General features: G+C 37.9%; 1 protein-coding gene across 2 annotated transcripts; it reads right to left on the reverse strand.

The window, feature by feature from the left end:
- On the reverse strand, positions 1 to 25546 carry FEZ2 (fasciculation and elongation protein zeta 2). 2 transcript variants are annotated; one of them, XM_004935423.5, is made up of 9 exons: positions 25267 to 25546; positions 23907 to 24015; positions 21085 to 21201; positions 19612 to 19756; positions 16535 to 16803; positions 13421 to 13501; positions 8222 to 8297; positions 5211 to 5276; positions 1 to 1037 (listed from the first exon to the last, which is right to left on the reverse strand). In XM_004935423.5, the coding sequence occupies exons 1-9, from the start codon at positions 25494 to 25496 to the stop codon at positions 1021 to 1023; spliced, it is 1110 nt and encodes a 369-aa protein (XP_004935480.2). In that variant the 5' UTR covers positions 25497 to 25546; the 3' UTR covers positions 1 to 1020. The 2 variants fall into 2 exon arrangements, with proteins under 2 accessions (XP_004935480.2, XP_419521.4); XM_419521.8 differs by lacking the exon at positions 13421 to 13501.
- Between the last annotated feature and the right edge of the window lie 1102 nt (positions 25547 to 26648).

The following is a 26648-nucleotide window of genomic DNA, read 5'->3' on the forward strand; positions in this document are numbered from 1 at the left end:
TGATTTGTGGCAAATATTTAATATGGAGATCACAGGGTATGTTTCTTTTACAGGATTTGCAAAATACATTCTCATCTGTTTGAATGCAGATACATCATCACAGAGGAGACAGAGCATACAAGAAATATTTGTAGTAAAGTTCAGAGATGCACACTGACCGAAGTCTCAATATGATACTAACTTGGAACCCAGGTGCAAGTTTTTTCCAAACTGTACATGTATTTTTAAAAAGATATAGCCTTTCAAAATGTTTATATACTTAAGCATATTCATTAAGATCAAACACGTATTAAAACCAGTAAAATTATAGCAGCAATATGAGAGAATATCTGAGCCACGTGAACATTAACAATTAAAATAAAAACAGCAACTAAATATGAAAACCATCAGAGTAATGTAATTTATGTTAGATAACAAAGATAAGTAACACACCGATTACTTATGCCAAACCATTAAAGAATAAGGATTTGTTCACTCTGTGAACAATACTGTGTATAGCTCAATCAAAGTTAATGTTTAAAAGAACCATTGAAAGCAAACGTCCACCAGCACTGTCCTGGAGTGCTTCCTGAAGAACTCATCTGAATCTTTTTGTCGGGTCTGTACAATGACAATTCTTTTTACATTTTTGCTATAGGAACTAAGGATGTTTTAAATACGGATTCCTTACAATTAGGCTTATGTTATTTACACTATTCAAAGTTTACTTTTCCTTCCCACAGCAAAACGTGCAGGAGGATTTACATGCTATACAATGTAAAAAGAGACTTTAAAAAGCCAGAACAACGCGAGTAAAACTGTACAGTGTTTGTTCCCTGCTCCAGTTCATTGCACTATTAGGTTAAAATGGATGAGTTGTCATGCCCAGAAGACTTAATGTAGGATCAGAAAATCCACGCACACAGAGGAGGTAAATGGGTACTGGTTTAGAAATAGTACCAAATGGAAGAAAATTATTATTTCCATGGAAAGCTTCTCATCATAGGAAGGAACACGGTTAATTCTGAAAGGCAGCCCTCTTCATGTAGGACACAGAACTGTAAGAGACCACAAAGATATCTGAATCAGTGAAGTTAGTCTGTATAAAAATGCATCGTTTATACTAGAAATAATTAAATCTTGAATTCTACCCTATCAGTAACACAGCAAATTCTAGAAATCATTCGAAACTCGCAATTAAGATACCATCTTCTCCTCAAAAGGAGATTAAATGACACAACCCACTATCTTTAACTAACATTATCCAGAAATGAGTTAACTAAAGGTCATGTCTTAAATAGTGTTTTATGTGGTGCTATATTAAAGAACGGAATGCTAACTAAAAGGTGACACATGCAATTATGTATTAAAATATGCACTGAAAATTTGGGATTCTAATTCTACTTTCTAAATCTGGTGCGTGTACTTGAATCACAGACAGTGGGAAGACAAGACATGTCCTTCACATGTTTCTCATTCCTGTTTCACATACAAGACAAACCTCGGAGCAATCCAGCTTTCAAACCAATGCTAGCACAACACAAAAGCAAATAGAGAAGTCAGCTGTAACAATCAAACAAAAACTTCAAAGACAAGAAGATGAATAGTCTTGTTATGTTAAATGTATATTTTATTAGTAGAATAAGGGTTAAGATCTTGTTTCATTAATAAAAAATGTTCCACTGTTTGTTTAGCTTTTACCAGATGCCTAAAAGATCAGATAACTAGTTGGAAAACAAGCTGCAAGATGAAAATTAGTTCTACTTTTATGACATCTACATTCAGAAAAAAGCCCAAGAGAAAATAACACTATATATATTTCATCTACTTTACTCAGTTATAATATATAGTGTGTAACTTTTTAGCACTACATATTTATGTCACAATCACTGTTTAAGAACAACTGTACAAGAGCACAAAGCTTAGTAACACATTTTAAAGCAGCTTACTGTCAGGATACATCTGATATCGAAGTCATTTGTTTCATCTAGAAGTATATACATACATACACATACACAGACCTTGCAATTATGCTTCAAAAATGTCAAAAATATTTACACTTCATATTTATACTAGAATTGAGGGAAAAAACAGTCTTGCAGTGAATGATGTATTCAATTTGCATACTGTACTAACAGTAATATATTCTATCCAACAGTTATCCAACTGAAATTAAATCTCCAAATTTTGTAATAAATAAATAAAATCAGTAATCCTGAGATAACATGTCAAACGTGATTCCAGACAAACTGTTCCTAAAAATTTTGATTCTACCTATACAAAATGTATTGATTTGCTTCTTAAACATCTGAATTAAGAAATGTTAGCTTCCTGCAGACTTCCTTAATTATTTCTCCCCACCTCCATAACTGTAAAACTGGCTAACTCTACTTCCCACCAAGCCTTCCTCAGCTACTACCTTAAATTTGCTGTGAACTCCGCCCTAGCAGGTCACCCCCATACCGTTTGTTCTTGTCATCATGCATAAGAGGGAATCATGTACGAAGACAAAAAGTGATGATATATATTATTTCTTGAAACATTTTTGGGGTAGCATAAATTGGGAAATGAGAATGTTTTTTTTTTAAAGTAAAAAACAAAACAAAAAAATATCATATGAAAACTAGTAATCCTATTCAGAAATACATAGGGAATTTTCTTTTTTCCTGACATAAAAAGAATGATGCCTGTGCAAACACCTCTGAGAGCTTTGACTTGCATTAGCCTTTTTCATTTCTTTATTATACTGCATCTGCAGAGCAGTGTTCTCAGATTTCTCCTGACAGCATTTCAGATGTGTTAGCTGACACTTTTACATAAGTTATGAAAAAGACCATAGGAACGATCCATGATAACACAGGTCAGTAGGAGATCTAGTCATGCAACTCTCCTCAAGTTCTAGACCTATGCTCCAGCTCTTCACTAAATTGCCTTGCCAAAAGAAAGTTACTCAATCATCATTAAATGAATATATCAAGTATTAGATAATACATATGGTTGGGTTGGTGGTGTCTTCCTACATGATCCAAATTTAGTCCTTCACAAGCTTTACAATTAATTTTGGCATTTAGTTGAAGATATTCAAAATAGTGACATTTCTACCAAACACTATGAAGTTCAGAGAAGATACAAACTTATTTCACTTTCTTTTTGTTTCTATCAGAACAGAAGCAGCAGGACTTGCTTTAAAATGAACACTTACTGCTTGGTCTTAGAGTTCTATTAACCTTCCAGGCTCATGACACTTTTTGTTCCATTATAGTATGCCAATAATACTATGGAAATCATTAGAATCACTTTTCACTGATATTTTTTCTTCAGCTCTTGATTCTAAACAACCAAAGCAAATCTTAAGCGGTAGCTGACGATATCTACATTGCAATGCAATGCTGGCATATGAGCTATAGATATTTAGAACAATCTAAATATAGCAATGTGAAACTCAGTTAGGGCTACAGTGATAGAGTCAAATTCCATGCTGATTAGCTTGAATATTGTGCAAGTAAGAAAGCCTTAGTTCATGATTTCTTCGTTCAGAAACCATGACATCTGAGGGGAAATATCTTTTCCTTTCGGCATGAGTGAGGTGAGAGAGAGATTATCCTTTAAACTCCCATAATTAGTCTTTTACAATAAGAGACACAATGCTTCCCTGAAAGTATACGAAGAACTGTTTGATCCAACACGTTTAATGCAAGCACGATATTTTTGTAATTGGTGCAACTAGCTGGTAGAACATCCCTGGTGACTTTGGAGTCACGAGCGTGCAGAAAAGAGGTAGGAGGGAACCTCAAAAACTCTTAGATCATCCTGTCGTATGTTCAGCTAATCTGTTTTTATAACAGAAGATTATTATCTGCAGAAGATTCCTGTTTCCCTCAGCAGTCGGGATGCTCCTTCTCAGCATCCAAGTAATATAAAAACTTTTCTCAATAGGTATGTCTAAAAATAAGGAGAGATTCCAAAGAACACTATCCATTCAGTTTCTACCAGATGCATTATGATGAAAAGCAAACAGCTTTAATTACTGACAACAGTTCATTGTCTTGGATCGAAACTTTTGCTTCATAAAACTAATGTTTAGTGCCATCACCATTAAAAACCCCTTAAGTGGCTCTCAGCTCATAAGCAAATATATCTAACATAAAAAATATTTTCAGAAAGGGTAAGGAAACAATGGAGGAATCAAAGGAACCAACTAAAAGGAGCTTTGCACTCTTATTGTACGTGGCAGTTCTTCAATGCTACATGAAAGTCAGAAATGAGCCTCTTTCAACAGACATCCGTTGAAGCTTCTAGAATGCTGTGTGTTTCTCTTATCAGTTTTTCTGAAGCAACAGCACGCTAACTTTCATCTACAGCTGTAACCTGGAACTATTCAAAACTCTATGAGATGAGTTGTTAGAACCTGTATGAGAAATACAGAAATCTTAAAAACAACAAAAAAAACCAAAACCCAAAAACACAGTAGTAGTCAAATGACTACATTTGAAATAGAAAAAAAATAAAAAAAATAGCAAGACTTGGAAAACTTGATACCAAAAGGAAAGAAAAGACTTTGAAGCATACAAACTTGACACTGAACAGCTGAATATAATTTACATTTGAGTGACAAATAAAACAGCAGCCATCATTCCTTTAGTACACCTGCTTGTTCTGATCTTGGGAGTCTGATGAATGTTTAAACACTAAAGAAGAGAGGATGATGTGTATGCCAAGACTTAAGCAATAACATAAGTTTTTTTAAGACATGGGCAAAAACAAAGTCAAAGAAGTGTTTAGAAGCAATTTAACAACCTGAAAGCTGCCTGGAACAACTCCTTAAAGTTAAAGCAGTGATTTTCAAAGTCTGCCATTCTGCTAATAAAAAAAATCAATGCATAGGACTGGAAAATAAAGGATTAGTACACCAACTTCAAGTAAAAGATGAAGATAGAATAAATAAATGTAAAATAAATGTAAAATAAATAATATAGATTAGAAAGTAACACATTTTTAAGTTTTAAGTACTTCATTTTGTAAATACTAAGTAGTTTGATTCTGAAGACCTAGTAACACACAAATGAACTATGCCCATTTAAGTTTGTAACCAAGGCTGCTCTGTTCTCACTGATGTCATTCAGCTATGTGAATATACATGTGTACTTCACTACATTGTGTTATCACCAAAAAAATAATTGTGTTGTATTATGAACTATACACTCACAAGCCCCTATAGGAAACATACTCACCCTTTAAAATATAGTCTGTTAACAAGCTTGGCACTTTCTCACTATCCTCTTTCATGGCATGAAGGACTAAAGTGTGAAAACAAAACAAGCAAAAAAGGAATTGAGACATTTAGTCATAAATTAAAGACAACACTCATGAAAAAAACCAGCAAAGCTATTTCTACTATTCATAGGGATATTGCATGTTACTAGCAAGAAAACCCTTAACTGGTGCACAAGAAAAAACATAAGAATGGATATGTAGCATCTTCACCCTTCATTTGTATAATTCTCACTGTACTCCACAGAAGGCAGATGCAAGAGACCCATTTTACATGGCTAATCATTTACAGTAAGTTGCCATCAATAGGGACAGCAAAAAATAAAAAAATAAATCACAGAGTCATTAAGGTTGGAAAAGACTGCTATGATCATCTTGTCCAACCCCCAGTAAAACTCCACCATTCCCACTGACCATGTCCCTCAGTGCCACATCCACACAGCTCTTGAACACCTCCAGGGACGGGGACTGCACCACCTCCCTGTGCAGCCTGTGCCACTGCCTCACCGCTCTTCCTGAGAAGAATTTTTTCCTAACATCCAACCTGAACCTCCTCCCTTGGTGCAATCTAAGGTCATGGCTTCTCATTGTTATCTGGGAGAAGAGGCTGACCCCCACCTCACCACAACCTCCTTCCAGGTAGTTGGAGAGTACGATAAGGTCTCCCCTGAGCCTCCTCTTCTCCAGACTGAAGAACCCCAGCTCCCTCAGCTGCTCCTCCTAAGACTCGTGCTCCATCCCCTCACAGCTTTGTTGCCCTTCTCCTGGCATATCTTCACCATGACGAGCCTTGCCAACATAAAAGTCACCACATCTAAAAGTGAAATATACTAACAGGTGCTAGAGAGCTGGAAACCTTAGGTAAGAAAAGCATGCTGCACTACTTGTCTTTTTTCATCTCCACCTGAAATCATGCAATAATGTTACTTTTCCAGAGATGTGCTGCTGTAAATGACTGGACAAAAATGATCATCTATTCTGGGACTTCTTATATTCAAAGTTTAATACTAATAATTCCAATCAATAAGAAAAAGATTCAAAATTTATGTACATCTCTTATGTTTAGAGAGATAAGAACATCAGCATGTATGCAATGGAATGTCAGGATTTTTTACAGCTTGTTTATGGTACAGAATTTTTAAAAACTTTAAATGGTACAAAATTCAGCAACCTGACACACATAAGTTTGTCTGTTATTCCATAAACAAAAATGACAATTCTTTACGAAGTGCTCTTGGCACAACTGAAACAATTACACGTACAGAGTTACTCTGAACAGTATTATTTCATAAGCTCCAAATTTCTTGTGTGACACTGCACTTCGAAGATAGTAAGTGTATTATTTCAACTTTTATGTTGAAATAAGACACGAGTGCTCATAACTATAGAGTAATACAAAGCTTTGGGGGAAAAAGAAACCCCTCTCAAAAAACCCTCCCCCTTTCTTTAAGGTCTGTGTTAACAACAGCAAAACGAGGGAGTCAGGAATCTGCAACTGAGTCACACGGTCAAGTTCCAACCAGCCTACAGAAGGCCATACTGTTAATACTCTTTTAGAATGCTTTTTTTTTTTTTTTTTTTTAAACAAGGCATTTTGTTAGTAAACCATTAAAACAATATAAGCCATTATCAGGAGGCTTTTAGCTCTCTCTTACTATCAAGTTTTTGTTCATATTTTCAAGCAAAATTTAAACACGGCAAGAGGGTAATGTTACTCTGAAAGACTGAATATAAAATGTGAAATATAATGCTTACAGCAGAAGAAGAAAGAATCTAATTTCCATTTAAACATTTAATTTACTTCGGAATTTGTCCGATGTTTATTTTCTCTTTCCAGGAAAACAACCAACCAGTCTGTCACTATCCTTCAGCCAGCCGTGGAATAACAGATGTGCAGCTAGAAAAGACCTTACGGCATCATTAGATTCCAAGCACTGCACTGTAATATGATCAATCTTGGGTCAAACTGATCAACTGGATGTGACTCTGGGCAGCCTGGTCTAGTGGTTGGCAACCCTGCCCACAGCAGAGTGGTTGGAACTAGATGATCTTTGAAGTCCTTTTCAACCCAGGCCATTCTGTGATTCTATCATTCTATGAATTGAAAGATGTCCCAGCCCATGGCAGGGTGATGGGACTAGACAGTCTCTGAAGTCCCTTCCAACCTAAACCATTCCATGATTCTATCAAATGCACCAAGGCATTTTACCATCTATTATCAAACTGTTCCTATAAATCTCAAAAAAAAAGAGGAGATGCCATTGATTCCCTGAGATCTACTGCTTTATTTAATCACCCTAATAATTAGTATTTTATTTTTTAAGATGCAACCTTAATTATCATGCAAATTGGAGTATAACATAGAGGACTCTGAACTTAAAAATAATTTTAGAGATCTGGCCTAAGAAAATAAGGAGAATTTAGAACACTGTCAAAACTCACATTTAGTTTACATGCCATAATTCTAAAATTTATTAAAAAAGAAAACAACAAAAAACCCAAAATCACCAACAGAAAGAGAAAGGCTATTTTAAAGGCAACCAAGTACATTAAGACAATCAATCTTATTTGTTTCTGCGTTCATTCCAATTTCTGTAAGTCATTACAGTAACATCAGTAAGGCATAGCAAATTTGAACAAAAGGAGGTATTTCAGGTACTGAAAGGTAGTAGAGACAGAGATGTGTTATTGATTATTCCATGACATACAGTACTGCTTTAAGTCCCCTCTCACGGAAACAATAGGAAAACCTTTGTTTTCTGATGCAAGTTTTTAGATTCCAGAATTTCAGACAGTAGCTAGAAAATGAATATTCTGCAAGGACTCAAAAAACCTCAGAAGAAGAGGTCAAAACACATTACGTAAATTATAGAGTGAGACAGAAATAGACAACCACGTATGTATGATTCATTGGTTCGAGCAACCACTTCCATTCATGGAGGATGAGCTGGGGAAAACCTTTTACACTTACTTTTGGTTAATGTTTGAAGATCTTCAACAGATGGGGGTCCATTTTTCTTCTCATAAGGAATGACGGTTGTTAAATACTGTCAAATAAAAAACAGAGTTACTTGGCAATTTTTTTAACACTATGTATGTTACCTGAATTCTTTTTTTGTACTCTGTAGCTATTAAAATTGCTAGCCAGAAATAACAGCTTTTCAAAATCGTATTTCACAAATGATTAAGATTCCACTTCTCACACCTAAAAGCTATTATTACGGAAGCTAAGCTATTTTTTTCCCCAAATTACGTAAACACCTCTTTAAAACTCATGCAGCAAAACACTAACAAACAAACAAGACAACCAAAAATGGAAGTCGTAAATAGTCTGGTATTCTTTCTCAGAGCCTAAGCGTGGCAGTAATAAAATCTAAAATCTCTCCACTTTCCAGATGTCAAGAACAAGTCCTTCATATACTTTAAGTACTTGTTATAGTGAAGCAAAAGCTAGAACAACCATCCCACTATCTGGTCTCAAACAACAAAATACATATAAGCAATCTTCAAATGGGCTCCTAAAAAAATATGTAACACAAGTGACACTTGTTACTTTCTGATTTTTGATACCATTTCATAATAAAAAATATATATATTTCCAGATAAACAATTCTTACTTATGTTTCCTTCAAATCATTTGGGAAACTGATATTACTCAGCCTTTAAAGGATTGCAGAACACATCTGATGCAGGCTGTGAGAGGAGCGTGAGATGTTCAGGTTTGTACAAATGTGCTAACAAGTATTTAGAAAATTTGGCCCTATATTGTGTTAGAAACATTTCAGAACAGCCATGGGATTTTCCCAGTGACTGCTGAACACCTTCTAAGTGTATGAAACATTCCAAAGATCTTGGTAGATCAAAGAGCACTGCCCATTCCCATCTCTGAAGCTGATCTACACCATCCTCTGTACAAAGAAAATTAGACTGCCCTACAGTTGGGTGAAAATGAAAACAGACAGCTTTCACCTTCTGACCCTGTAATGCTTCCAACCAAAAGGAACAAAGCAAACCTAATTAAACATGAGCCCAAAGCAAACCTAATCAAACATGAACCCACCACTTGCACTTAAATTTGAACTCTCACTTTCACTAGTCAAGTATGCTGGAAGATCATTTCAAAACCAACTCCACATTTGCTTTATTTACTCTCCATTGAAATCTTTTATTCCCATCTACTTAAAAACAAACAAACAAACAAACAACAACAACAAAAAAAAACAACCAAAAAACCCACCACTTGAATCTTTCAGGATTTTAATATCAGGAGCTTTCAAGCTCCCTGTTGCTCTAAGACTTACTACATGAATTAAAAATCACTGGGATTTTTCCTAATGAAAAAGCTTCCTGAGATCTCCTTGAATTCTCTTTTTAAGAATTTACTTGAAATATTTCTTTTGTGGTAATCATGTATAGGGCGTTAGATGAAGCAATATTCCATTCTCATTCAACTTCAGAGATTTAGCTCTTCACACAACAATGACAAAATAGGTCACTTCAAAAATAATTCCATATTTATTTCCATGGAAACTACAACAGAAAAAAAGAGCACAATAACAGTACTTGATAGAGGAAATTCTCAGCTATAAAATACTATTTTTCAATAGTCACCATAATTAGCTATGCATTTTCACCAGCTATGAACAAGAGCCTGCATGCCACGCTTGTAAATATCTGCATGGCTGCCCAGAACACGACTTGTCTTCACATCAATGTCACCACTGATGAAATGCACCACCCACCACCTCACTGTACTCACATCCACTGTTTGGTCTCCATAAATGTTCAGCAACCATCGATGACTGTCAATGGGTGCCATCTTTTTCCACCGCACAGAGAAACTCAATTTCACCCCTTTGCTTCATACACACTTCCATTTCAGATGCCATTCTGTTAGACTGCCTTTCTGCTGCCATGTGTCACACAGCATGTAACGGAATACAGGTGGGAAGGCTCAGCCTCTACTGCCATACCACCACCATCTACCTCTGATGCCACAGGCCAACATAATAAAATAGGAGGCATCAGTTGCAGAGTAGCCCTTCTATATCCTCCATTGTGTCTCCTTCTGTACTAGTGGCAACACTTGAGCAAGAATCAATTGTAACTCACACTCTGGCAAAGAAGTATACTTTGCAGAAGAGCTGGTGTTGCCAAAGCCAGCTACAACCATTGCCATGGTTAAAGTGAGATAAGGCACCTTACGTCTTTAAGCTTAAAAGCCAGACAGACTCACTTCTGTATAATTTAAAAGAACACTGTATGGGATGTATTGACACCTCACCAAAACCTTGAGCAAAGATGGGGTGCTTTACTCCCTCCCTATTATTTCAGCCTTTTCCTTACATCCACTTAACACAGCAGAGCAAAGCATGCAGTGCTTCGAAGGAAATCATCCATGAGTCAATTTTCAATTCCTTCCCCAGCAGATGTATCACAGAAATTTGCATTATTCCTAAAACCAAGAAAATCAATAGCTAGATACAAGGCTCTTAAATCCACACATGTCAGAGACAAAAGTAGATCTATTAACTCAGAAATCAGATCTCAGGCTGTGCTTTCCAGCCCTCAGAATATTCAAGTGGCATTCTACACCTTACTGACCTACACAATAAATTACTGAGATACATTTTAATGACCAAATATATGTTCCCTGTTTTCCTTGACCCATAATATCTACCTACCAATTTCCCTTTACAACGAAGCAGACAAAAACAATAACCATGTAATTGTTATCTTACTTTCCAAAAATCACCTCGTTTTTCTCATCACCGCTTTGCTGTTAACAGTGAGTCTCTATAATGGCCCCATTAAAACTCATTCCCTGAATTACTCTGTGAAGAACACATTACGAAAATGATTTGAGTATAGCTTACTGACATGCCCAAGCATTAAATCTACTGTGACCTGTACATTTTTGACACACATTTGACAATATGATAAGCAGCAATCCCCACTGTAATCTGTAGTCACACAAAGTGTTTGATATGTATAATAAGTGAAATGAAAATATCTTGCAATTCCTTCTGGAGATAAGATCACAGAAAGAACTGACAGCATTTTGATGCTTTTCATGTTGCTGTTGGCATTGTATTTTCCCAGCTGCATTATCAGATGGGAACTGGTGGTTCCCACTGGAAACTTCTCTTTAAATTTTACCATCAGTGAAGACACTGAAAAATTCTAAGTCGTGTTTACTCGTGTCTCAAAGACAAAAAAAAAGGACTACAGTTTTCAAAAGGGAAGTACCTACCTAGTTTTCAGAGTAGCACTATCCCGAAAATAGTCAAGGTGGCAAACACCGTTGAAATTAATGACTGACAGGATTTTAGAAAGAACTGAACAAACATGTCAGAAACCTTATGCTGTGATGGAATGGGTATGAACCTCAACCTTGTAAGGCATTCAACAAATTACCTGCTCCTGCATTTTCTTAATTTCTTTTTTTTAGTACAACCCCAGGGAGTTACATAACTCCTCTCAGCCACACAAAAGTACCTGAACTTAAGTTTATAAGCACAACATGCCCTGAAAAAAGACTCAAACAAATGTTCTGAGAGCAGCATTAAGCAAAATTACATTAAACCCAACTATCACTGTGTATGTGATGGTACTTATTCTGCTTTCTAACTTGCCACAGTAAGAAAAACACATCAGTGTCTTAAAAGAATGGCCAGAGTTGGGTAAAATGACAAAGGAAAAATGAGCAAAGCAAGCAAGTGAAGAACACAATAGAACTGACACCATAAGAAGTTTTATAACATTCCCTAGGAGGCATTTACAGAAAAAAATCCTTTCAGTTAACAGACTTTGAACAAATGCCATAGAAAATGGTCTTCCAGGACTACGTTAGAAAGAAGTAGTATCACGCCTTCCTTTCTCCCCTCTGTTTCATTTTAAGCTTCTTATTTTCATGATTAGCTTTAGGATACAAGAAAGGAAAACAAAATATATCCCAGCTAACAAGATTACACTATAAATCAGGGAAAAGTACAATCATCGTCAAGAACAGCATTATTAAATTAACAGGAAAAAATCATTGGAAGTTATCCAATTAGTGATATTGGAAAGTAAGCGACTAAGCTACTTATGATTAGAATGAAAAAGAAAAGGTGTGTTTTTATAAACATACACACAGAAAATAAGTCTGAGCTGCCCATTCGTATATTTGAAACAGCTAAAAACAGCAGTAATTAGTATGGTCTGGTAAAGATAGCAACAACAACAAAAAACCACAACAAAAACAGTACAGCTGTAACTGTAACTGAAGAGAATTGAGATAATGTAAGGCAATACAAATTCTATTGGGTTAGGTATAGCCACGTGCTCAAGACCTACAAAGCAAGTGACAAATAGCTGAATCTGTGCCTTCATGAACACATAGACACATACGTTGCTTGAGAAAGAGGGTAAACCCATGAGTTATAACCTCATGATAATACTACAGTTCTGAAACAAACAGTGAAGTATTATTTTGGAATCAAAAATAAAAATCTTGTCTCTTAGGTGTGTGTAACATCTCCAGGGATGCCCACTGAAGCTGGGCTGTGTATAAGTTTCAACAGTTAAACAGTCAATAAAAATACACAAACTTGCCTTTCCCTTTTGTTTTACCTCAGTAATCTGTATTGTATATATTTCACTGCTTTTAACATCATGAAGTTTTCAATGGCAAAAGGACATACAATACAGTTCATGCATTTTGCAGATGCTACTCAGTTTTTAAGATATATCAATTCTGACTGCTGGAAGAAAAGAAAAAAAAATTCCATTGTAGACATCCCCCAAGTCCTTTAATGCTGAAAGCTAAAATGGAATGTCAAATCCAGTATATGTTCTTCTGTTGGACATTCCATTTGCACAGACATGCAACATACCTAAAGCACGTATTATGTCAAATCAGACTTTTAGTCTGGGGTAAGAAATAAGAGCTATTAATTCAGTGCATCAGGGTATCGAGCCCTGACTGTCTCATCCCATTGAGGAAAGAAGGAGAGACAGTAGGCTGATCGGAGTCCTGAGGCAGAGAAAGACTACAGATGCCAACATTTTTGTCCTATTTTTTTTTCTGTCTTGGCATATATATTCAACTAATGGTAATTTTCAAGATCTCAGCTCCTACCAAAGGTTCAGACAAAGAATGAGGAAAAGAGAGAGGATAGCCCAGCACCTGTTTCTCTCCACCTGAGTTTCCAAACGTGTGGCGGAAGCCATTCTGTATGACATTTGAGATCCCTTCCATGCTGAAGCGCTAAAGGTAGTGAAAACATGGCAGAGAAAAAAAAATGGACAGAGAAAAGTTCAGAAGGCTAGCATCGATCAGCATTTATCACAACTGTAACAGTAAGACAAATGACAAAGACAAGCTCTAAGATGTATTTCAGCACATTTCTACTACTTTCATTCATCCACTAAGTTTTCATTAATAAAAAGCAAACCTTACAGTATCAGCTGAGCAGTATATCTACACAGAATTTAATTAAACAAGATTTTCCACACTTCAGATCCAAAATTTGTACTTTTGAGACTTGTATTTTAAGGTTTGCTCTTTCATTTCTAAACATACAGAACACTTGAAGTTCAGTTCACAGTACAAATCTTTAAAGCTTATGTTTGAGCAATACACCTCTAGAGACAACAGACACTGCTGATACCAGTTTTACAGATTTTAAGCATCTATAAGAAACATTTTTCAGAGGTAGTCCTTTTAATTCCAACCTCTTCAAAACATTTTATGCCTCCTTTTCCACTCCTGAAGCAACAATTAGCTATCACCTGTATTCCCCAATTTTTTTTTTGTCAGATAAAATATGCACAATTGGTTAATAAAGCATTCATGCTAATTTCAAGCTCCATTACATGAAACTCAAGTGAGGAAAAATTAATATACAATCCAACTGCAGTTTTCCTCACACATATTGTAATCCTTTTTGCTTGCAGGAAAAGACGATTAAAAAAAGAAACTGGAACCATTTTGACATTTAGGATTAAATATAAAACTCAGCAACTGGCAAGAACATAAAAAAAAGAAACTGCCAAGCTGCTGATGGAGGGCAAGCAGTACGATGCGCACACCTGAGCACACTTATCTAAATATATATATTTATGGGAAGAGGCGAAAAATGTGCTGGAATACTGGATTCATTTGTTTTCCAAAGCGCAAAAGGGTCAGTAAATAAAGACGCAGATGTTACCAAAGCCATCTCGAGTCTTCCAGGATATTCTGCTTAAAGGAACTGGGATCTTCATGACTTGAGTATTTTTCATTACTCTCGCTATGTGCTTGTGATATAAGTGTTGGAAGTATGAGAAAATGACTTACCCAAAGTCTGCATCAACGACAGAGAATTACAACCTGTATTTGTTCAAATTCAAATGATGTCTATTTATAGAAGAACTGATCTTCTCAGAATATGAAAATGTAATCCTATTTCCTATTAAATCCTATTAAAGTTTTGTATTTAAATGAGACTTCATCATAGTTTTAGCTAATAGGTAATTAATTTTATTAACAAAAGCTCATTCTTCACAAAGTAATCCAAATAGACACTCTTTGCACTTCTTGAAAAAAAAAAAAGGAATGTTGAAGGAAGAAACTTACACCTTTGTTACTGACTGAAGGTTCCCAAATCTGTGTAGATAGTTGAAGTTGTTTTCAAAGGAACCACATGTATTAAGCTTACAGTCTATCTGGGAGATAATTAGTTTAATTCATCTAAGGAAGCAATCTGACACGTACATCTTGAAGCAACCAAACCTGAGAATTTTTTTTTTTTTACAACAGAACCAAATGCTTTGGTTCTTGAAAGCATTATTCAAGCCTCTAAACTTGAAAATAATGAGAATAAGTAATGAAGCACCTGAGTCAAGTTTCAAAACCAAGTAACGAGGTTCTTTTTTTCTAGTTAGAATACCACTTTTTCTTTGTCTGTGACTGAGAGCCAAAAAGGAGTACATCTCAACTCTTTGATTTGCTGACGCAAAGGTATAAAAATTCCATATTGTTTTCCAGACATCCACTTTCTCTGAGTTTCATTAAAACTCAGCTGTACACAAAAAGAATGGCTTTTCATCTAGATTGGTAAAGATTTTCACATTTACATAAAATGCACTTAGTATAAATGGCAAAGATTAGCACAATTCCATGTAAAGATGCAAGTGTATCAGTTAACTACTATAATTTAGTAAACATTGTTCAGACCTTAACACAAGGCTTAGCAAATTTGTCCAGTTTTTTTCACTTGCAGAAAGGGAAAAACAGAGACCAAATTAAATCTGTTGGTACAACACCAGCCAGGAAATCAGAACTGCTTTGTGACAGTTCCTTTTGGACAAGATGAACTACTACATTTGGATCATATCACAATTATCCCATTCTATAAGTTTATAAGATAGATTTTGAAGAATTAAATGAATAAACATTTTTCATGAAACATTATGTTTGACAAATAAACTTCTTAAGCAAAACTGAAGCTTTTTTTTTTGGGTCTTAGCCAGACCCTCAATAAATCAAGCACATTTTCTGTATAAGAGAAGCTTAGGAATTCTAATAATGTCCCATTTCAAATTACACTGGACAGATAAGACAAAATTACATTGACAAGATAATGACCTAACTTCTCTCATTGTCTACCTCGAATGTATACATATTTTTCATTTTTATGTTTTTCAAAGTCAGTTTGAAAGATATTTTTCCTTCTGTTGCTATGTCCTTCAAAGAATAAACCAAGTTATTTCCTCTCTGCATTAAATATTGGCCTTACCTTAATCTATTATTGGAGGTAACAACTTCGACACAGGTTTCAGAGACTCAGGGTAAGATTTACTTTTTTCTAGCCTCAGGTCAATGTGATTAATAAATACCTGAACAGCTCCATCAATAATACTGGATTTCCTATAAGACTAATTGTGGTAAACATACTGAAATTCACATTGTAAAACCAAATGAAACAGATGGATGAGCTTGCCTCATCTGATAATAGAACACACAGCACTACATCAAGAGACAGCATTATTGGCAAGAAAAGTATACTGATTCCAGGCAAATGTGCAAACACCTTATTCTTAAAAAGAAATGTGGAAGAGCAAAACATTATATCAAAAGGTTATATCAATGTATGGAAAAAAGATTAAAAAAATAAATAGGAAGTGCCTAAGAGTTTTGTTTGTGAATAAAGGCATAAAGATGTACTAGTTATCTTGGTCTAATCAAGAACTATTACTTTTCCATAGGAAAGAACGAAAAATATTCTGAATTTAACAACAGTTATGAATATATTCTTACTGTTCCAGGCATATGACCTCTTTCTTGCTTCCCATTCTGAGGACTACCATTTTTCAGCTTCTTTTTCTTCTTTGCTGTTTCTTTGTGCTCTCTCTGTTTATTTTGTACTTCGATGAGGACAGAAATGAAGCTGTTTTTCACTTCCTTCTCGAACTCCAACTCATCTCGCAGTGCCAACTGCTGTACCAGCTCCTCAGAATAATCCTTAATAGCAGTCTCAATTTCTTCTAGCAGTTCATTTAACTCAGCAACAGACAATCTTTTTACTCCTGTAAATAGTTAATAGAAAAAGCAACCTGTCAAGGCTCTGAGCATGAGAATATACACAGGATGACATGAAAACAATACCCTGACTTTTTTTCAAAACAACAAAGTATATTCTAAAATTACACAGAACAAATCAATATTCATAAAGGAATAAGTTCATCATAGAAGAAACTAGATTAGTAAAAAGTGAATTTTAAACTTTTTGCTTAGTTCTGAGAAATCTGATATAATTCACTAATACAAGGGGCATGCTGTAGTTAAGGAAGTTGAAGTAACCACTAAACTTGGAATACCGATGCCTTTGTTAACTATTACTTTCCTCCTGCACTCACTCTTCAGAAGAAGGCTTCTCCATATTTTCTTACCAAGCAGTCAATACTTTGGCATCATTGGAATCCGTGAATTTTTCACTTGTAGTAATACAGAAACTGGGAATACTCTGAGTGAGAGGATCCTCCTAGGGATATTGGCAAGGCATGCACACATCTTAATAAAAACAACAACAAGCTTTTATGATAAGATGTATTTAGTAGGGGAAAAAACCCAAAGCACTAACTTCCAAGTTTCTTTGCCTGGGGATTGTAATCAAAAGTATTGTCTGAAACAAAGACCTAGAATTAAAACTATCCAATAGGCTCATTTCCAAGCTAAAATCAGTACTGATAGTTTTGAAAAAGCATGAGTCTAAATTGGTCAAACCTACACCAGAAGCCTTTAAAAATGACAGTTCAGAAACTAAACCAACCCTTCAGATTTACAACTTAGAAGTACTACTGCTACAGACAATGAGTTATGACCATGAAGGTTCTCCTGAGGCTCACTTCAGCTCAACGTGAGAAAGCTTTTTGAGTACTGCTTTCCATTTCAGAACTCAAAATAACATCTGGCATGCTTAAACTAGTAAGTCTCAGATGCTATGTCAAAGAACACCACTTTCACTGACATTTGAAAAGCAGGCAGTTCTGATTACAATGAAGAGTACAATCCTTTTAAAGACACTGCATATGTGTTTGTAATTATTTGGTTATGTTTGATTAGTCTAGTAAACTGTTAGACAGGACAGTGCTCATGGGCAAGTGATGAAAAATACAGATAAATTCACAAACTACAGTACAGTACAGCTCTCAGAAGCATCAAAAGGTAGTAGGTGAAACATGATTTTCCCCCTTAAATTACAGCAGAGATAATTGAATGATTTGAGAAAGCTCCCTCTCACTTACCAAAGAAAATGCAATTAAACCTCTTAGGCCAATGAGCCTCAGTTTTTTCAGAGTAGCTTAGGTCTTAAATTCTGCTAGAAGACTAACAGTACAGTATGAGCATAGTACAGAATGGCAAAGGCTCTAAGTTTCAAGTAGATTGAACTGAACAATTCAACACATTTCCCATCCAAGAAGAGAGCTTTGATTTCTTGCTTGTAGTCCTAAAGATTAACACCTCTGACTTTTCCTACAGAAGACAGACTAAGCTTCCAGGAAATACCTGCTACCTGCAAAATTCAATGATGCTGACAGAACTCGGAAGCAGCTTTGCATATGAATAAAAGGTAGTAAGAGCTTTCCATAAAACAGTGACCTGAAAGATGTGAAAGCTGATTCTGAGGAGCTGGTGAAGCAAAGTTAAATTATCTGATGAAAGTAACTCAAGGAATTATTTGGTCAAGGCTGACTTTTTAATCCATAAAGATGCAGAAGAGAAGATGCAACAGAGAAGATGATATTTATTTTCCTTTTCCCCAGGCAAAGCAAAGTAAATATGGTATGAAATACACAGCAAGCTTCATTAGCTCCAAACCTAAGGACATATGGAACTGTCAGAAGAGCAGGAAGCCCTGCTGGGCAGGATATGCTATGCTTTCACATTCCTGAAATTTATGTTTTAAGACAGCTACAAGTCCAACCATGAAAATGGAATCTCCTCCATAAATCTGAAAGGTAGCAGAAGCTGTAAGGCATGTCACAAAAGGTCAGCTGGTTTTCTAAATCATCTGCAGAATTTATACTGCTGACCCAGACTAGCAGAAAGAAAGCCCCAAACTCCTATCACTTTCAAGTATAAATTTGACAAACTGTCAGATTAATCAAATTTCCATCATGAAATGGATTAATTACAGATCTATGTTTATAAGTAAATCAAAATGTTTTACTTAAACTATGCATGCAATTTCTCCTTTTATATAGAAAAGGGCAAATAATTTCCTTTGAACAGCAGAAGAGGAAGTATTTTTACTCTTAAGGTTTTCTGAAAGGGAATGGCAGAGGTGGAAATAGCTGGAGTCCTCAGGAAAAAAGCAATGGTTTCCTTACTTCTGCATTACTGTGTATCAAGATTAGTTGCAATGACTGAAACAGTACCAAAGAAACACCATTTCTTCTTCTACTGCATAGCTTTCAAGGGCTTCAGCTGATCTCCTTAAACAGGAGCAGTGTAACAGCCTAAGAAAGCATCTCACTTCAGAATATATAATTTAATAAATAAAAATAATAGGCATCCCATTATCTACAAAAGGACTTCATTACAGCAAATTGAGCTCCAACACAAATTCTATATAGTTTCATTGTCATTCTAAGTTAGGAGAGCTGACAAAGATACACCTTCTATTTACATTCTAAATCTACTCTCCCCTTTTGGGAGAAATCCAGTATTTTCAAAATATTCTTGGATGCAGATATTTCATAAGAGGAGTCACTATAAATGAAGTACGTGACAAGCACACCTATTAAACTATTTTCAATAAGTCTATTTCAATGAGACTAAATCATTTTCAGTAACTGTTTTTTAGAACAAAATACTAAATAAATACCACTTACTCTCCTCGTAGCTGTTGTTTGTACTGGATCTCTTGAGTGTTTGAATTTCCTGGGAAAGTATGGAGAGACGATCAGACTGAGTTGGTGTTTCATCGTCTTCGGGATCAGGAGATTCCTGCATCATTTCTTCTATTTCTTCAATCACCTTCAAAAAAAGACAGCCCTTATGAAAACTCACACTGCAGGAGAGACAGCTGCAATTTGAAGCAAACCTATTTAGAGATTATTATTATTTTTTACTTCCAAGTAGTACAGACGTTGCTAAGTGAAACTCATAGTGAGACCGAGTTCAGGAGAATGAATAAAATCACACTGGCATTTCCTCCCCATCCTCACTCTTTGAGAATAAGTGCACCTTTTCAAGGTACCTTACTCTCGCAGCTGTGTGGTGATCTCGATACAAGCAGTGTGTTGAAAGCACACAGCTATTTCCACATGAAGGTACACAAAGCTCTGCTTAAGAGAAGTGAAGTGTATGCTGGAATACCTTTCTGGAGGATTCAGTCAAAGGAAAACAAAACAGCAACAAAATCAATGAGGTTTTTTTTATACCCTCAAATTTCACTACACTTCTCTAAGCAAAACTCTTGTGTACTTTTATGGATGCCACTTTCAGAGAAAATTCAGCACATACGGAACAAAGATGACATTTAAAAACACCACCCAAAATCATCTACTGCAAATGGAATTCTGTGCTCGCAGCTCCTTGAAGTCTGAATGTTTTTCTCCATATCTCTGTTAACACGGCAAAACGTTCCTGTTAATCCAGCACATGGATCAGAATGGAAGATCTCCATGACACGATTAGCAGAAAAAATAGTATCATATCATATCATTATATCAAAATATCATTTCCTCAGAGCCATCTAAACCACAACCCTTTTTCTTTTTTTTGCTATTATATTACATTGAATATATTATATAGCATTTGCTTGCTTTAACTTTGACATTAACTTTACTCAAAACAGTAATTCTGAACAGAGCATAAATCCATGGATCCGGAAAAGAAGCCTTTAGATGCCAAGTAATTCAAACGCCTACTAGCAGAACTGTTAGTTTGCTCTCATATAGGCAAAAACTTCAGAGAATTCTCACTAACCACAAAGTCATACACAGATATGAATGCCCACACTGTCAAGCTGGGAAACTACAAACGTTACAGTAATATTAATATACTGAAAATGTTTTGGCTTCTTAGCCCACATATTTAATTTAGTAGTAGTTCTGACTTGTTTGTGACAAGAAGGGTATAAAGATTTCAAAGACCCTGACTATCATATTGACCTCATCTTCAGCACTGGAATACCTTTTCAAATCTGAATAATATCTCACACATTACTAAGACTAAAAAAAACCCAAGAACCAAAACCAATCAAGACAGTTGGCTCCTGTAAACAGCAAGGAAGAAGAATACAACGTAATTACAGGTGAAAAGAAAATACTACAATATCACCACTGTGCTGAAAAACGTACCTGTTCTGCTGTGAACAGTGGTTCATCATTGATGCAGGAAACAATGATGGAATGCATATCCAGCTGTTCTCTCAGCTCTTCATCATCTGACAGGTCAAGGTTTAAGTTATCATTTACCTAGAAAGCATGAAAATTGAACACACACAAATAGAAATACATACAGAGAAATTAAAAACCAAAAAACAAAAGGGGAACTAATATCGAGTTGCACCAACAAAACATCTTCCTTGCCCCTAATACTGGTATCAATGCTTTTTGCTGTCTAGCACCCAGAAACTGAAGCATCTCAAGCACTCAAATAGTTAAGAGAGGTGTCACTCTTGAAAGATGAAGAACTCAGTATTCAAAGACCACATACACAACGTCACGTTGATATCTGCAGGGAAAGCTGTCAGCCCAGTGTAGATATTTAAAACAGGCAGTTGCCTTAAAAGACGACTGACATTATTCAGTGTGGATTGGAAACCCACGTAGAATAAATAATATTACACATTTGTGATTTTATGTGCTTTTAGAATTTGACTTTTTCACACAATGAAAGCAACATAAAAAGTTGTTCCAAAAATAGAATGTTTCCTTTAGTCCCCTCCTTCATCAGTCGTATATATTTTACTCTCATACTCTGCCATATTATAGCTTATTTACAAAGTTGCTTCTTTTTCTCCATTTTGTCCGCTATTACATTCCAGCCAAAACAACCTAGAGAAGCTAAAATCATCTGAAAGCACACAATTCGTATTTCTTCAGACATCAGAAGGAAGGCAGGTGTCCTCTTTTTTCCAGAATCTGGACTAGCCACACAGTGACAGGCCTCCACTTGGAACATCTGCTCACCCACCACACAGACACATCCCAGTTACGACATTTGTTCATGTCTGCAGTCCTGAAATGGTCAACATGTACGAGATGGTAAGCAAGGATAACAGCACATCCAGAAGGAGGTCAGCTCCTCCTTCCTGACATCCCCAGAAACAACATTTTGAGAGATTCACAGAATATATTCTGATGGTTAGGCTAATAAACCACTTAAAACAGCCCAAAGCACAGCTGACGCCAACAGGCCCACCTGGCAGTGCACCCAGCCACGCTGCGTGCCCATTTCTGTCCTCACACTCCCACTCCTTGCACTGGCAGCTTAGGCTTTTGCACCCGCCGAACAGATCAATTCAGGCAACAGCATGTCTAAAAGTAATCTAACAATAAGATAATAAAAGCAATTACGCAATGCTGTTCCTTGCACCACTGCACAACACTTCCTCCCAGCTTCCCCTTTTGCTGTCACAGCTACGTAAAAGTATTCAGAGATCTGTGATGTCGAAGCAACAAAGATTTGATGAATCAACCTCATTCACCTTATGTCTTTTCCTCCTAGAAGAGGAAGAGAAATAACTCAAGCACAAATCCAGTGGCATATTTTCCATAGCTTCAAACGCATCAAGGAAGCATTGCTTAGCCATTAGCATTCATTGTAAGAAAGTTAAAATGAGCTACTAGCTGGTCCATATGTGCTGTCACATATCCAGAAGCACTGCTGAAACAGAGAAGTAGGAAAAGAAATGGTACTGAATGCCTCCCAGCAGATGGGCTTCAGACATCCGAAGGCATGCCAGGTGGAGTTGAAGCTGAAAAAACTTGAGCTATGTTTAATTTATAAACTATTTTCTTTTCTACTGCCAGCACACCTAAGATTCTTTATAATCCAGCAACACAGCTTCCTATTTATGCAGTTCCTTCATAATTCCCTTACGCAAATTCCATTCAATGTTTGTATATTGTAACTGGTTAGTTATTAAGAAATCAGCCTTCCAGTCCACCGTTTCAGTCACATAACACAAACACAGCACAAGAGGCTGCAACTGTTTTTAACTTGAAATGTAAGGATTTAATTACTCTAAAACCACTTAGAAAGTCTGAGTATGCTATTAATCAAAATTAGAATATATGTAAGTCAAAAATCAAGAGATAATCACCAGACTCCAACAGAGGAGGACACAGAAGGCTCTGCAGGGGGAGATGGTGAAGTGCTCTTCTTTTTTTCTGCTACCCTTTTCACCAGAACAATCACTGCTCGTCAGCATAAAAAGTAGCTATGAATTCCTTAATGGACGGCAGAAATCGAAGCATTAATCTATTCTCAGGCTACACACCGAGATATTTTTACAACGTAATCCAACTTCACCATGCTTAAACAACTCGTTCCCTCAGAAGACCTGAGAGATGAGAATTCTTCCTAGCTTTCTTCCTCAAGTGTTTTAATCCACTTGTAAGAAGCTCAGAGGACAACCTCTTCCATAAACCTCACTGAAACTCTTCCTTCTCTAGGAAACTATTCATTTGTTAAATAAGAAAGCCAAAACAGAACTAAGTTGTGCATCTGTTCTCCTTGGTCTATTTTCCCATTAAAGAATCACTTCGGTCTCCAAATGAATGCAGAATGAGATCAACTTTTAAAAAGTCCATACGAGATTTCCTAAATCAGAACACTCCTTTTTTCCTTCCTTACCCAGAACATTCTTCAAAATGAAATAGAGAGGAGAAAGAGCTTCAGATAAAACTTTTTCACTATACAACTGTCTACCATGCCGTAGTCTAAGTAGCACTGGCCTCCAAAGGCCTCTATTTAGCCCCACATCACTCCAACGCAAGTAGAAGCAAAGAATCAACAACTGTTTTTCTCATGTCCAATATCCAACAGCCTCACGTCTAATATAAAGCAAAATATTTTAATCTATTTAGTAGCAAAAGTCCTTAATACAAATTGCTTTATTTCCCTGCTGAGTGTAAGAGATTCAAAAAGGGTATTTCTGCAGATTGGAACTTACCCCTTTTTCTGAAAGGTTCAGAGTTGGCAAATGCAAAGCTCTGGTGTGGGAAGATTTCCAGTCAACCGGCATTACGTTACCATAATTATCAGTCAAAGCATTCCAAATCCTGGAGAAAGGAAAAGAAGAATTACAGTGTACAACATAGCACAGTAAGAATACCTGGAATGGGAATATCTCCCTGTCAATGAGCATCAGTTGTCCTCCCTAAATATTCATCTGCAATTTACTGACAATATTTTTATTACGCTCTGAAGTCAAGAAGCCAAGCTTTTTAATAAACATCAATTATTTCTCATTTTAAATCCAAACTTTAGGCAGAGCAGTATAGTAAAGCAAGGTAAAAAAAAGACACAGCCTTACTGCTAATTATATAACTCCACTCAAAATCTTCCTGAGGAGAGGGCGAGGCTTTCCCTATTGAAACTTGAGCTCCACTAGAAATTCTTTTCCCACAGTTGTTCCTGCCTTCCTTGCCTCCTGCAGTTTAATGTCAATAAGTAGCAGAGGCTGACAGTAACATCTGAGCCCAACCCCTATTTATACAGCTCGCTTTAGCTTTCAAAAAGCTCCCCCCCCCCCCCCAATTTATCACAGAATAACAAAGTTACAAGAATTTTTGCTTTATCCAGCAGTACTCTCGCTGACCTCTGCTCACCACTCTTCTTTTCAGCTCATTTTAATCATTCCTACATACAAGGGGTTCGCACAAACAGTCCTACTCTGCTACAGCAGTTCAGATCTTGGACCGCCCAGAAGCACTGCGGTGTGGGTGCATGCCTGGAGTGCTTGCCTAGCCAGGCTCATAGGGCAAGCAGAGCCTCAGCACTGAGCAATGCCTCTGACTCACAGCTCAGTGATGACCTCGCTGCTGGTACCAGACAGCCAGGCATCTGCTGAGGGGCTTTTTTTGCCCCTTCTCTTGAAATAGGACATCCAACCGAGCTAACACAAAGTAAAAGAAACACCGCAGCGTTTCTAGTGAAGTAATCTGAGAGTGAAATTTACCATAAGGTATAACAATTTCTAAAACGAAGTTAAAAGGAAGGCAGCACAGGCCTGAAGCGCTCCATTGCTGAGGGGAGAAAGCAACGAGCACGGCTGCAAAACTCGGAGATGCCGTTCCCCGTCTGCTTCCCATACTTTTCACGCGTAATTCCAAACGTGCGTTGGGCCAGAAGCCACGCCAACCAGGGACCCGGCGAAAGCGGGGTGCAACGTTAGGCCCGTACCCGCAGGCCCAGCGGCGGAGCACAGAGGGGCACCGCGCTCCCCGCCGTTCCCCTCGGGCCGGACCGGGCCTCCCCATCCGGCCGCAACGCGGCCGCTCCGCTCCCCCTCTCCCCGGGCCTGCACTCACTCGTCGTCCTGCAGCGCGCTCTGCTCCGTGAGGGGCCGCAGCGGAACGCGGCTCTCGCCGCAACCGGCAGCGCGGGCCGGGGGGGGCTCGAAGCAGAGAGACAACTTCGCCCCCAGATCCCAACCGCCTTTGTCGCCTCGGGCGGCTTCGGGAGCGCTCCCCGCCGAGGGCTGGAAGCCCGAAAAGTCCTGCCAGTCCCCCGGGTCTCGCTGCGAGGCCGCCGCCGCCATCGCCGCAGCTGGAGACGCCGGGCTGCGCGCCCCCGGCCACGGCTCCGGGCGCTGCGCGCTCCCAGCGGCTCCGCGGGGTTGGGGGGGAGGAGGCGGGACGCGTGACGGGCGGGCGGAGCGCGGGCGCGTCGGCCGTGGTGGGCGGTGCCTTTACTCCGATACCGCCGAGACGGAAACTGCGGGCGGCGGAGCTACGGGGCGCTGCTTGGACTGGCGGAGCCGCCCGCACCCGCCCTCTGGGCTTCCCGGCTGCTCCGGGCGGGGACCCTTCAGCACTTCTCGGTTCGAGGCGCGCACGGCACCTCGCTGCCTGCCCTGAAGTGGCAGCTCCCTGAGGTGCCCTCATCGTCGCTTAGATGCGGTGGAAGCAGAGGCTCTCTAAAGGAGTTGTGTTAACACAGTTGATTCCAAGTGACAACCACAGGCCTGAGGCTGCAGTAGTCACAGATAACCCGAGCTAGAAGGACCATCGAGGCCAACCGGGGTCATCCGATCCCCGGCTCCACTCAGTAGCACCCAAAGTTCAAACCCTACGTCTGAGTGTTGTCCAAATGATATTCCAAAGCATGCCACATTCAGCTTTGAGCCCCTCAGTACAGGAGATCTAATGGGTTGAACGTGTCCAGAGAAGACCAGTGAACCTAGTGAAGGGACTGGAAAACAACACTTAGGAGCAGCTGGGGGAACTGGGGCAGTTCAGAGAAAGAAGGCTGAGGGGAGACCTGGATCCCTCCAGCTGCCTAAAAGGAGCTTGTTGTGAGGGGGGTGTTGGCCTCTTCTCACCCAGCAAGTGATGGGACACGAGCCAACAGCCTCAAGTTGCACCAGAGAAGGGTTAGGTTGAATATCAGGAAGAATTTCTTTGTGGTGAGGATGGTCAAGCATAGGAATGGGCTGCATGGGGAGGTGGTACAGTCTCCATCCCTGGCAGTATTTAAGAGATGTGTGGGTGTGGCACTAAGGTTTAGTGCTGGGACTCGGTAGGTTCGGTGGATGGTTGGACTTGATCTTGTACATCTTTTCCAACCTCAATCATTCTGTATTTCTAGGTTTCTCTGCTTAACTTCTGTTTGTTTTGAGCCTTAAGTTTCTTTTCATTTTTCCCACTTGGTGTTTAGAAAGAGACAAAGCATCTCTGATCTACATAGGCAT

This window comes from Gallus gallus, chromosome 3 (assembly GCF_016699485.2).
Source record: "Gallus gallus isolate bGalGal1 chromosome 3, bGalGal1.mat.broiler.GRCg7b, whole genome shotgun sequence".
In the NCBI taxonomy this organism is placed as follows: Eukaryota; Metazoa; Chordata; class Aves; order Galliformes; family Phasianidae; genus Gallus; species Gallus gallus.

Excerpts from the sequence above, each read along its gene's own strand:
- FEZ2 (XM_004935423.5), bottom strand. The coding sequence starts at position 25,496 with ATGGCGGCGGCGGCCTCGCAGCGAGACCCGGGGGACTGGCAGGACTTT. Across the intron at positions 8,298-13,420 it reads ACTCAGGTGGAGAGAAACAG|TATTTAACAACCGTCATTCC; the intron begins GTGCTGGGCTAT and ends TTTATTTGACAG. Across the intron at positions 5,277-8,221 it reads TCTTCAAACATTAACCAAAA|TCCTTCATGCCATGAAAGAG; the intron begins GTAAGTGTAAAA and ends TTCACACTTTAG.